Here is a 12,581-nt window from a genome sequence, read left to right on the forward strand (position 1 = left end):
AACCAAGTCCCGAGCTAAAATGTTCGGCATTATCTTCTTTCTTTTTTTCTTTTTTAAAGTTTTTTTTTTTTTTTTTAAAGAGGGAGAGAAAGAATGCATATGAGCAGTGAATAGTGGGCTAGATTCACTGGGTGGCCCTTGCCCTAGACCCCCACAACTTTCCTGGCTCATCTCGAGGACTAAGGAATGCCTCCCCCGCAATTCCAGCCCTCAAAGTCACACTGCCTTCCGAAAAACAGAAACACCCACCCCTACTCCAATAAGCCATCTGCATAGAAAACCAGAACCAGGGGGCCTGGGGAAGGGGTGGATCCATTCTAATGCCTGTGCTCTCCCCTACCAGAGTGCTAAATGGGTGTGTTCTGCTGGGGGGGGCGGCCCTCACTAGGGACAAAACTCAGTGGTGTCCCTATCCCCATCGCTTTTAACTTTGGTGCATCTATGGGTGGCAAAAGCCTCATGAAAATTCACAAACAGCACCATTCTTAGCTCAGATAAGCAGAAATAAGGTCACTTACAATGTCTTAAGGTGTGTCCCCTCTGGCTATACCCTCTGCCCACCACCATTTTGGTTCCTATTACTTTAGAATGCTCTCCTTTAAAGCAATAATGACAAAAAAACAAACAAACAAAAAGATGATTATAAAGCATTATCCATAGAAGCGTTAAGACAAAGCAAAAAACTGCAGAAGAGCAAAAATGTTAGAGACACAGAACACTCATGTCGATAGGACCTGCAGACAGACTGCCAGTATGCCCCACGCCAGGAGAGGGGGGACTCAGCTTACTTTCAGGATGGACCAGGGCACACTGTCACCAGAGGTTCCCCTGAGTGTTGGCTGAGGACCTAACACGAGGGGAGTCAGAGCATGGAGGGGGTGGCAAGAGGAATGGAGAGATAAGATATGGGATGTGTGCTTGGGCCTGTGAGAAGAAAATCTTGAAACGCGAGGAAGCTGAGGAACGTGTCTTGTCATCTCCACTACAGCTCGTGGCGCTGGGCGTGGACGTCCCCTGCATCTGCCAGGCTAGGGTGCGGCCGAGGCTGGTGGACCTGGAGCAGGAGGTGGAGGGACTCCATCTGCGGGCGGTGGTGGCGGCGGCGGCTGCTGCGGTGGAGGGGGATCTGCCAACACATCCAAGAGTAACTTGTCACTGCTGGAAGCAGGGGCTTGGGAAAGAGCCCGTTCGAAGACGTACAACACAGGAAGTAATTTTCTCTATGGCAGGTAACCAATGTGGTCCACAAGGCCTCATGGCCACCGTGGTGCACGCAGGTCCGGTCTGTTTGGACCTCCAGGTCATGGCTCACACTGCTTCCCCTGACCAGAGTGGGGGTGGTGGTGGTGGTGGGTGTCTCAATCTGTCCTGCCCTCCTTCAAGGCTCACCTCTTCCACAAGAATCACTCTAGCTCCTTTCAGAACTTAATTACATTTTGATTTTATTGTACTTTAATGGTTCTCTCTGCTAATTTTATTTCTTCAGTTAAATGATAAGCTCTTTCCTGGGCAAGTTGTCTTCCTTTGCTCAAGTGCCTAGCCTAGCTGCGCACAAAATATAGATTATCAACAACTTCTTGATGATTATCTGTGTCCGCCAGGGCCAGAGCACTCCCCTCGAGACAGCTGCTGACAAAGTGGACAGTCCTGGGAGGCCACAGAGCGCCTGAAATGCAGTCCTTGGATTTTGGGCCCAAACTAGGTCAGGTCCGGAAGGGAGCAATTAGCATGAGCTGTCTGGGGCTCTTTGCTATTTCTATTCAGCTGCTTTAGCATACAAAGGACCCCTAGAGATCGTTTAATCCAGGGTTTTAAAAACCTCTAGATTATGCCAGAAATGAAACATATAAAACAAATAATTAAGGTACAGCCCCGCTTTTCATCGATTCACCCAACTTCCCCCACGAGGTTTCTGCCAGACCTCTAGGGCTCTTCAAAGGGTCCAAAGCCCATTCATCTGACCCCTCGCAGCATCTTTCAGTGGAGAAAACCGAAAGCCTGAGGAGGGGAAGAAAGCAGCCCACCCGCCAGGCCTGCCCAGGACCCCAGGGCCCCAGGGCCAAGGCGCAGCTCAGGATCCCTGAAACACTCATGTGTGGAAGGAAGCAGTGGGGGGTCAGCTGGGGGGAACCCTCCACTTTCTCAAGGTACTCCACTGAAGGCCCTTCAGGGTCATAAATCATGGGTGATTAGCAGGATATGACACACTAGTAAAGACCAATAATATCATCTCTGCAATGGGGAGGACAAACTGGTCACCTCTCTTGGTAGGCTGGCCCATTTGTATGTTGCCTGTAAGGTGGCAAGGCAAGCATTTTCTTGCCAAGGAGAAGAGGTACCTGCTATACTGCAACCTCTGATCGCTGCCTCAAGGGAGATCTTTCTTTTTTTCTCCTGTTATTGTGATTCTACACACCCAGCTAGACTCCCATCTTCCTTCTGTGCACCTAGCTCCTAGAGGTCCAGAGAGAAATGAGACACCTTCATCCGCATGGCCTACATCCTAGCCCTGGGCACTATCAGGGCACTACAGGGCACTCACGCTAGGCACTTCACCATCTCATGTAACTTCTGCCTATACTACTATCCAACTGTTTATTTCTCATTTTCCCAACTACAGCAACTGGAGGCCAGGGATTCTTATTTATCCCAGGTCTCTCTATCATGAATAGGAGGCTAACTCCTTGGCACATACATGAATTTATAAATGAACCCAGGATCACAGATGTGGCTGCATTTTGGGACTGTTCTCGCTCAGGTCTATAGAAGTCAAGGGCGGGCCACAGCCTCTGAAGCGACTCTCTGGAGGCCAAGGCAGGGGCGATGCAAGGCTGTGCGGGAGGTACGACCTGGCTTCCTGCACACTGTCAGACACCGTTCGGCGGCACCTGGGCCTTCTCCGCTGAGCCCGCTGGGCCTTGTACTCTCCTCAGTGCTGCCCTGAATACTCTTCCCTTAGTCTAGGCAGCGACTCCGAATATGTGGCTCCGAGAAACTTAATTCTTATTCCTGCTTTAAACTGGTTCCTCTTCTTTTCTTTACATCTACCACTTTTGAACTCTGTGATCGATAAAAGGCTCCTGTAGGAAAAATCACCAGCAGCTCTGTGTTTACCGATATCCACACCGGACAGACTCACACAGGAGCCAGAGGGGTGTCATTCTCGCCTCCTCAGACCTCGGTGCCATGAGTACAGGCCACGTGAGCCTGACGACTGAAAGCACTTTGAATTTAGCATCTGTGCACCTGCCAATCATTGGTGCTGAAGAGCACTGAGCAAAATCTGACATTCCGGAACCCACTGTCACAGGTGGCACTGTCCATATGGACCTGCCACACCACGGAGAGAAACCCTCCCAGAGGGACACTGGGGTATACATCCCCCAGCATGGGACTTACACATGCCGTTAGGTGCCGTGAGGGTTACGCGGGGTCCTAAGACGTTCCCTGGCATCGGAGGCATACCAGGAGCGGCAGGGCCACCCCCAGGGGGGTGGATGTTGGCTGCCACGGTGGGAATCATTCGGCCTGGCATGGGCTGCCCAGGCATCATGGAACCTGGGCCTGGTATCTGACCTGTGGAGGGAGATTTAAAGTATTAAGGTAAGTGTACTAGGAAGGAAGGACCAACTCACTGCCCAAGACTAATATATACAGACAAATATCTAACCTATCCTGCAAAGGATCTGAAATATCACCAGAGCAATAATCTGCAATAATCTCTATGTCCAGTATTGACTGACTGATTGATGGTGGGGGGTAATGGGCAGGTCTGCAGCGTGAATGACTACCGTAAACCCTGGGATAGCCAGGTAGCTGTAAAAATAGCATCCTAAAAGAAAGCGTTCATTCTGGTTAGTTTGGGTGAACATTAGATTATCAAGTATCTTCCTGGGGACACAAAATGCCAAGCACAGACCACAGGGGATGGAGAAGAGAGAAAAATTTGATTTTTATTTTTTAGGCGAGGCAACCCTTAGTTGACCTCACAGATCGCAAGGACCTTGTCAGCTTACAATCCCTTATTTTTTTATTTTTTAGCCTACAGCACCTGATCTTCCTAGGTGGTCTCCCATCCAAGTACTAACCAGGCCCCGACCCCGTTTAGCTTCTGAGATCAGACGGGATCGGGCTTATTAAGGGTAGCAAGGCCGTGGACAAGAAGGATTTTAACAGCAAGTCAGTGCACAGTCCAAGGACCACAGCTCAGTCAACACTGAACTTCACAGGCTGTGAAATCACCACTGAAAAGGGATTATGATTGGAATCTCCAAGTCCTGGTCACAAAAAAATCTCTCCCTCCACCCCCCACCATGAAGCACTGGCCCTGGAGAACCAGATGGGGTGTGGTGGGGGAGGGGGAAGAGAATGAGAAAGATGACTCCTTTATCTCTTCCTATTGTTTTGAAATCAATGATAGAAGCTAGATACAAGAACGGTAAAATACTTCCTGCATTCAGTTTCTCAGCCCTCAGAACTTTCGGCAATTTTTTTTTCTGTAAAAGAGCTAGATAATAAATATTTGGACTTTGCAGGCCATGTGGTCTCTCACAAGTACTCGACTCTGCCATTGTAGCATGAAGGCAGGCAGAGATGACATGTAACAAACAGGTGTGGCTGTGTCCCAACAAATCTTTATTTATGGATTCTGAAATGTGCACTTCACATAATTTTCACGTGACATCAACATTTTTCTTTTGAGTTTCCCCCAACTATTTAAACTGTAAAAACCATTTTTCGTCTATGGCCCAGCTCTGGTCTGCATGTTGGGGTTTGCCAATTCTGCTCCAGATATGACAATGGGTATTTATTAGTCTTCGAACTCTGGTTTGGCTGCTGGGCTTGGTTTTAAAGAACCACAAAGGAGAACAGTTTAATGGGCACAAACCAAGGTTGAAGGTGTTTTACATAAGGGTAAATTATACTCTCTACAGAATGAGGTAAAAGAATCTATGTTGTTTCTTCTTTAAAATCTAGGGACTTTAGTTATCTCTGTAGGATCAACTGTATGGAACTGTATACAGGTTTCTAGACACGGCCCTGAGATAGCTGGAAATAAGAACGCTCGAGGTCCAATCTTGGCAAATTTGGGAGCTGGGATGGCTAACTGGCAATTAAAAAGAAAGAGCAGTACTGGAGATGACCCGAGTGAGGCGCTCTGCATCGCTGCTCAGAGAAAGGCCTGTCTTAAGACACAGAAAACTTCAAGCTTCACACCAGCTATTTCCAGTCTGTTCCCTGACTCAGGACACACGGAGCGGAGCCCTTCACTACAGGGGTGTCAATGAAGAGAACCCTACTGAGGTACGAGAGTCAGGGGTACAGGTGGTCCACTGCCTTTGGGGGACTAATTTTTGAGCATACCTCAACATTATGCCCCAGAATAAGCAGGACAGCAAGTCTTGGACCATCTGGGGCACCTTTTGGTGCTCTCCAATGCAAACACACAGGAGCCTGGCAGAGGGACCGCTGAGACCCACCCGTCGAGGGACAGCTGGGTAAAGCTGCCTCAGAAGAAGCGAGCGCAGGTGCGGGGTCCGCTGCTGGCCTGACATCACCATCCCTCTTACAACCAAGCTTCGTTCATGGATGAGGTGCCAGGGCAGATGAGGCAGTGTGGGAGCGCCTGTCAACCCAGGGAATGACGGATAAAAAGAACAAATGGCAAGTCCATTTTAAGCCACACAAAGGATAAGTGCACACGAACAGGTGGCAGGCACATCAGGGAAAACTACGGAAGGAGCGAGCAAAAGAAACCCTCCAGTTAATCAAGATAAACTTAAGGGTGACTTGGGATTTTGGAGACTGTGCAAAGTGAAGGAGGGGGATTAGGGACAGGGTAACAACAGCAGGCTTCCCAAGCACACGGCCAAGCTTGAGAGAAGCGATCAGAAAGTAACATGAGTGTCGCTTCCATGACGCCTGGGAGCTCCCAGGTACATGGAGCACCTCCCTCCTCGTCAGCCCCTCTGATGCAGCTGCATCGTCTTATTACCCATCACCTGCATGTTCAAAGCAGAGTTCTCTGGATGAGTCACACCCCCAGGACGGTGTGGGGGACTCCAAAGGTCAGGCTGCAGGGGACTAGGTCAGCAGTTCTGGAGAAGAGGAATGTGGGCCTGATTCCCTGTGAAGGAAAGCTTTAAGAAGGGACGCAGGAGTCAGAGCCTGGAACAGAGGAAGTGAGCTTCCACGGAGGCAGGGGCTCCGAGAGGGCGGGGTGAGGCAGGCTGCGGGCATCCTGGGGATGGCGAAGAGAGCCAGGAGGAGGGGCGACTGCAGAGCCCTGGGAAAGGAGCCGGGCTTGGCACCTGACGGGGCGTGTGGAGTACAGTGGGATGGAGTGGAGAGAACAGAAAGGACTTCTGCTGTGGCAACATGAAATGCGGGACTGGCCGCCGTTGTAGTAGGACACGGAGACAGGGTGACGGGAAGGTAACGACTTCGTGTTTCAAATGGGCAGTGGTTCCAACCATATTCTTCTAAGCATCAGGGCTGGACCCCTGCAAACTTGTTAAAGGGGCACCTTTGTCTTTCAGGAGACCCGTTGGTTGCCCTCCTCCTACCGTGCGTCACCTCCTCGGCCATTACTAAGTGCGATACTTAGGCCCCCACTCTACGTCTCTGCTCACGGTTCTCCAACGGCTCTCCAGGGAGACGGGAGAGAAGAGATACTTTTGTTGTTGGAGGCTACTTTTAAGCCCAGACCTACAGAATTCTAACCTGGACACGGAAGAACACTGTTAATGGACTCGTGACAAATGGAAACCACGCACTAGAACAGGGAATACAGCCGTGTCCGCCACTGGGCACAGGCCACCTCCTTTTACCCGTGCGATCCGGACAAGAGGACTTGAGCAAGTCAGGAAGAGCATTTTGTCCGCCCTTCTCAGGGCTCTCTCCAGAAAGCTGACGGTGGCGTAGAGAAGCATGCCTCTGGCCTCTGCGAACAAGCCAGAAGGGCACTGGGTAAGGGAGAAACGAACGAAGAGGAGCAGCACGCCAGGCGTGTGCTCACCTAACTGGTCCGATACGCACCTGCGTAGTGCCAACCACTTCTGGTTTCAGCCAGATGACAGAGTTTTATACTTTGATGTCTCGAGCAAGGTGGGGACTGACCAGTCAGTAGCCACCCAACGTCCTCGTAAGGAAGGATGCAGATGCAGTCCACCAGACACTAAACACACGGCCTCACTCCCACGTCACCCAGTGCGGATGGGTGTCCTTGCGCAAGTCATTTAGGGCGCCCTGAGACTGTACAGAGTGAAACTAAGTATCTGCCCACATTCGCCACGCAGCTTTCTACATGATCGCAGGAGCTGTTTATCTGCTGCAGTGCCGTACTATGTCCTCGCGCCTCTAACACACTTCTGAGAGGAGCAGCAAATAGTTTCAGCTTAGAAAAAGTTAAGAGACTTCTTTATGGTCACAGAATTTGTAGGAGGATCGGACCCAAGTCTTCTGACTCTAAATCCAATTCTCTACCGCATGATGCTGCGCTCAAGGGAAACAGTTCATGTGAAAAGGTTTAATGTAACAGCCAGCATTAAAAAAAATCTTAAGGTGTATGTTCTAATTCCAGGCATCGTTTTCTTCACTATATCACAGTTAAGAGACTGCTCTGCTTCCTGCAATAAATAATTGTTTAATCCAACAAACACTCACTTTAGCACCTTGCAGGGGGCTGGACAGTGGCCCCCAGAGATACATACACGTTCTAATGCCTGGAACCACCTTTAGAAAAAAGGGTCTTTGCATATGTGCTTACGTAAGGATCTTGAGATGAGATCATCCTGAATTATCTCGGTGGGTCCTAAATCTAATGACAAATGTCCTTTAAGAGACACGTGGAGGAGACGACACGTGGAGGAGAGGAGAGAGGTGAAGATGGAGCAAAGGGGGATGTGGCCGCAAGCCAAGGAACGCTGCCATACACCACAAGCTGAAAGAGGCAAGGGACAGACTCTTCTCTAGAGCCCCCGGAAGAAGCACGGCCTTGCCAGAGATAGGACGTCTACCTCCTACGACCGTGAAAGAATTGTTATTTTAAGTCATCGAGTCTGTGAAAGGGGAGGACAAAGACTGAGGAACTTGCCCAATGTCACGAAGTGTGTAAGGAGGGAAACCCAGATCTGATCTGGGTGCCCTGGCTCCAGAGAAGGTGCTAGTAACTACAGTGCACCTGTGGGTGAAGGTCGGGGCAGGGGGCCGGGAGTGGTGGTGATGGTGGTAGTCCATCCGTCTTCCAGTAGATTATGGAATGCAGAGTGTGCATCCCAGCAGAGAAACAATCTGGCAAAGAGGAGAATCGGTGGCAGATGACACAGACCATGAGGTGACTCCCATCCTACACGTGCTGGGACCACCCTGCAGGCTCTTGTTGTCAGGCCCAGCAGCAGTGCTGTTCTCAAAGCCACCTGCTCAGTGGCAGGGGCCCATTTACCTATTTCCCTAGATCTTTATGGCAAGAAGCTAGGATAGGGCAGCTTTAGGGTTTTCCAAGGCTATAAGGCCAACAGTTGAAAAAAATACCTTTCTCTTGCTATAAATGACAAAGCTTTCTGAAAAACAAAGTTCTTCTGTCTTCTGTCACAAATAGGGCAACAAAGCCACTGGTATATGGATGCTCAAGGTATGAGGAGAGGACAATGGTTCCTTGGGAGAGGTGGCAGCAAAAAAGACTAGAGGAAAAATAGTTTACCTCTGCTTAAGGGACCTTTCACAGACAGACATTTCTCAGCAAAGCAAGGAGCACTAAGAGTGAGCGATGTCCCTGTGCCATCCAGAGGTTACTGCTGTCACATGCTATGAACTCACAGTGCTGGTGTGCCCAGGGCAGTGGATTTACATAAATGACAGGGAGGAGACAAGATCCCTGATGTGGGCTGCCGTTTGCTAGGCAGTGACACGTCTCACTGAACCCTCCAGGTCATTAGGAAGACTGCAGGATGGAAAGGGCCCAGCTTCAAGGTAAGGAAACGAAGTCTCAAAGAGGCTGTAATTTGGCCCTATGTCATAAGAACAAACACTGAGCTGAGATTCAAACTCAAGTCTGTCTGGCTCTGAGGCCCATTCTCTGAGAAGCTGACTTCCAAAGATCAATTTGAAATGGAGTAGAATTTAGGAGGACTGGGAGAATACACATTAATTTCTTGTAAAGCAACCCCTATTCTTTTGAAATCTAAACATCATTGTGGTTTTTCTCGTGTCTGATATAGGTCTCATCACTTTTACACAGATGACCACGTCAGAAGGCATTTCTATTAATTCTTACTAAACATGAACAAGTCTGGCCCACACGAACCTGAAATGTACAAGAGCAGGCCTTACTAAACAAAATAAAAAGTGTGTGTGCATGTATATATTTTCCATTAAAAAAATTCCGGTATTTCCCTCCCTGGCAGAGAGGGAGGTAAGACAGAGAGCTGTGGCTTCAAAACAGCAGCATCAAAGCACAAACTGGTGGGAGTCTGACCTACATACGAGCTTAAAAAAAAAAACCAAAAAACAAACCAGCAGGCATCGGAAGCCTAAAAAACGGAAAGATTTGCTAAAATTAGGTTTAGCCTAGTGAAGTCATAGTGACATTCGTAGGCGGTTTATTAGCTCTTTTACTAAAGTGTTCCGTCCACCACGCCTAACGGAATATTATTTAAGGGTTTAATTTCTGTTCTTTAGGATGGGAGAGCCAGGTGGGAAAAGAACGTGAGACCAGGAAGGGGAACCTCTGCATTTCCGATCTTGAGCACATTTCATTGCTCTGCTTCTAACTGTCCACAGCACGTGCTCTGGCTGAGTCCCCGGAGAACGGAAATAACACAATCGGGGCCTGCGAGGGAAAGCCGGGGCTCCCGAGCCTGCTCCTCCCGCAGCGGCTTCCGGGGGCGCCTGCCACAGCCCCTCTCCGGTATTTCCCTCCCTGGCAGAGAGGGAGGTAAGACAGAGAGCTGTGGCTTCAAAAAACAGCAATCAAAGCACAAACTGGTGGGAGTCTGACCTACATACGAGCTTAAAAAAAAAACCAAAAAACAAACCAGCAGGCATCGGAAGCCTAAAAAACGGAAAGATTTGCTAAAATTAGGTTTAGCCTAGTGGAAAAATCCCTCACACCCTCTCAGGTTTATTAGCTCTTTTACTAAAGTGTTCCGTCCACCACGCCTAACGGAATATTATTTAAGGGTTTAATTTCTGTTCTTTAGGATGGGAGAGCCAGGTGGGAAAAGAACGTGAGACCAGGAAGGGGAACCTCTGCATTTCCGATCTTGAGCACATTTCATTGCTCTGCTTCTAACTGTCCACAGCACGTGCTCTGGCTGAGTCCCCGGAGAACGGAAATAACACAATCGGGGCCTGCGAGGGAAAGCCGGGGCTCCCGAGCCTGCTCCTCCCGCAGCGGCTTCCGGGGGCGCCTGCCACAGTCGCTCTTTGTTGAGGACTGAGCCGGCACTGTTCTCTTTGTGAGGGTAACCTGCTACTCCGGAAAGTGGCTAGCAACCTTGCTGTCACGTGATGCGAGCAGGACCAGAGGCACCACAGATAAGAAGAACTTGGCTGACGTGATGAGCTATTCCTTCTCCGTTTCAGTGGGGCTGTGAGTCCAGTGTGCGCTGGGGAGTGCCGACTGGTTGTAATTCTTTCCCGCCTGAGTACTATTCCCAAGGGTAGGGTTGTGTAAGTGGGTCTACCTTGGGGGCTTAGAAGCTAAGTGCCTATTGCCTTGGTTAAATTTCCTTGAACAACCAATATTTTACTAACGGATGCGAATATCCTAGTTTTATAATTAAACCAGCATCTCTACCATGTCTGAGTTTTCATCAAATCAGATCAATTCCTACTTTGAATTTTTTGGCACTTCTAAAAATGCTATACACTAATAAGGTATGTACACGAGGCTGTCCTTTCCCCTCTGCTTTTCACACACAGAGACACATGAGGCTTCCCCGGAGTCGGGGGCTCACGTGAGATCCGCGAGGCATACGCGAGCACTCCAGAGCCTCGGGGAGGGAACTTTCACAGCACGCCCACACCAGATCTTTGTCATTTCCTTCTGCCTCAACCCACAGATAGGTAATCTTCCTTTAAATATGTGCCAAGGCCACTGGAAGACCGGCCGCCTGACTTTAAAGGAGACCCCAGCAGTCCGGGGCACCCTCCTTTCTCAAGTAAGCAGCATGATCAAGAGCACCTCAGGGAGCAGCAGATACTGCCCAGGCCACCCCACTTCTTGGTCCCCATATGCTGTCATACACCGCGGCCCGGGGGGTGGTCAAGCGGCACTGTGCCTGTACTCAAGGACTAGTTACTGTTCTGACTGTCCACCCTGCACCACCTGGAATGGCAGCCCCACAGGGAGGACTAGTAAGGCTTTAATTTAGGAATCGCTCCATGAAATCACACAGTTTTGCAATTTAAATGAAAAGATGAAATGCAGTGCAGTGTATTTCATGAAGATCAGCAAAATCTAAGGGTGGTATAAAGATGGCTGCAGCCTCCTCAAGTTTCCATTTGCCAAATGTACACCAGAAATATTATACTACAGGTACTTCTTTGCCTTTTGGTTTGGTAGAAACAAGTAAACTGAGGATACTTCAGCAGGGATAGGACAAAACCTACAAAGAGCTGGAGTTCCCAGGTGAGTTAGCAATAGGACCAAATAATAAAAGAGCCAAGGAAGAGAGAGACCGGCATACGGACAGTACTCTCTATACAAAATTGTAAGCATCTGAATGAGTTAATGGAGGGGGAGGAGTGGGGGGAGAGGGGACTGCAGCGGCAGAAACTAAATGGAATACACACAGGTGTCAGTTTATACCGGCCATCCTGGTGCTGGGCCCATGGGTGTGACAGCCCGGCTGATTCACAACGCTGAACTGCTGGTTTAATGGGCTCTACCGCAAACTGACGGCCAGTTTTGTGGAGAAAAGATTATCCATCTACATAATCATATAAACTCTAAGAAATCAGAGAGCTGGACAAATTAAACACTCGGTGATGAATCTGTCTTGATCTTTTTCTCCCCCACCTCTCCAACCGTTACCGGCTTCCTAACTAAGGCTGATTTTCCCCCTTCTTTCACACACCATGAAGTCTGGACAAACACCGAAAGCTAGCCACGGGACCTGGATGATGATTCTCAGTTCCTGCATAAACGCTGTGGCCCGACACCTCTTCCAAAACTTAGGAAACACTAGTTGGAAGGACCACACTCGTACTTCCTCACCTGCCCTGATCGGAAAGGCCACGTTAGCTGATCTCTAGAACATGGTGCGGCGGACTCACCTGTTACAACCAGCCTTTTCTGAAATGATAATATTAAGGCAACTTTTAACTAATTAAGGGTTTAATTTATTCTTATTAATTTTACTCTGTAATATATCTGATTCAATTTTACATTCAAACCCAAAGCAGCCCCACAAAAGGGGCAATTAAGAAAAATGACTACTTGAGTTGCTGGAGCTTTCACACACTGCTAGAGCGTAAACTGGCATGACCACTGAGGAAGAACCGTGGCAGCATCTACACGGTGAACACGTACATGTATACCCTGTGACCCATTCTAGGTGTGCAAACTCCTGGGGGGG

General features: G+C 49.2%; 1 protein-coding gene and 1 pseudogene across 1 annotated transcript in view; both read right to left on the reverse strand.

Annotated features, from left to right (window-relative positions):
* Positions 1 to 13: 13 nt before the first annotated feature.
* The window catches only part of SMARCC1 (SWI/SNF related, matrix associated, actin dependent regulator of chromatin subfamily c member 1), a 126,387-nt gene continuing 113,819 nt past the window's right edge, over positions 14 to 12,581 (reverse strand). The window contains exons 27-28 of the mRNA XM_006914879.3: positions 3,400 to 3,576; positions 14 to 1,126 (exon numbers count right to left, since the gene is read on the reverse strand). Coding sequence (XP_006914941.2) covers positions 1,029 to 1,126; positions 3,400 to 3,576 — 275 coding nt within the window. The 3' untranslated portion in view covers positions 14 to 1,028. The remainder of the gene's footprint in view (positions 1,127 to 3,399; positions 3,577 to 12,581) is intronic.
* LOC112482112 lies at positions 4,040 to 4,159 on the reverse strand (annotated as a pseudogene).

This window comes from Pteropus alecto, unplaced genomic scaffold (genome assembly GCF_000325575.1).
Source record: "Pteropus alecto unplaced genomic scaffold, ASM32557v1 scaffold156, whole genome shotgun sequence".
NCBI classification, from domain to species: Eukaryota; Metazoa; Chordata; class Mammalia; order Chiroptera; family Pteropodidae; genus Pteropus; species Pteropus alecto.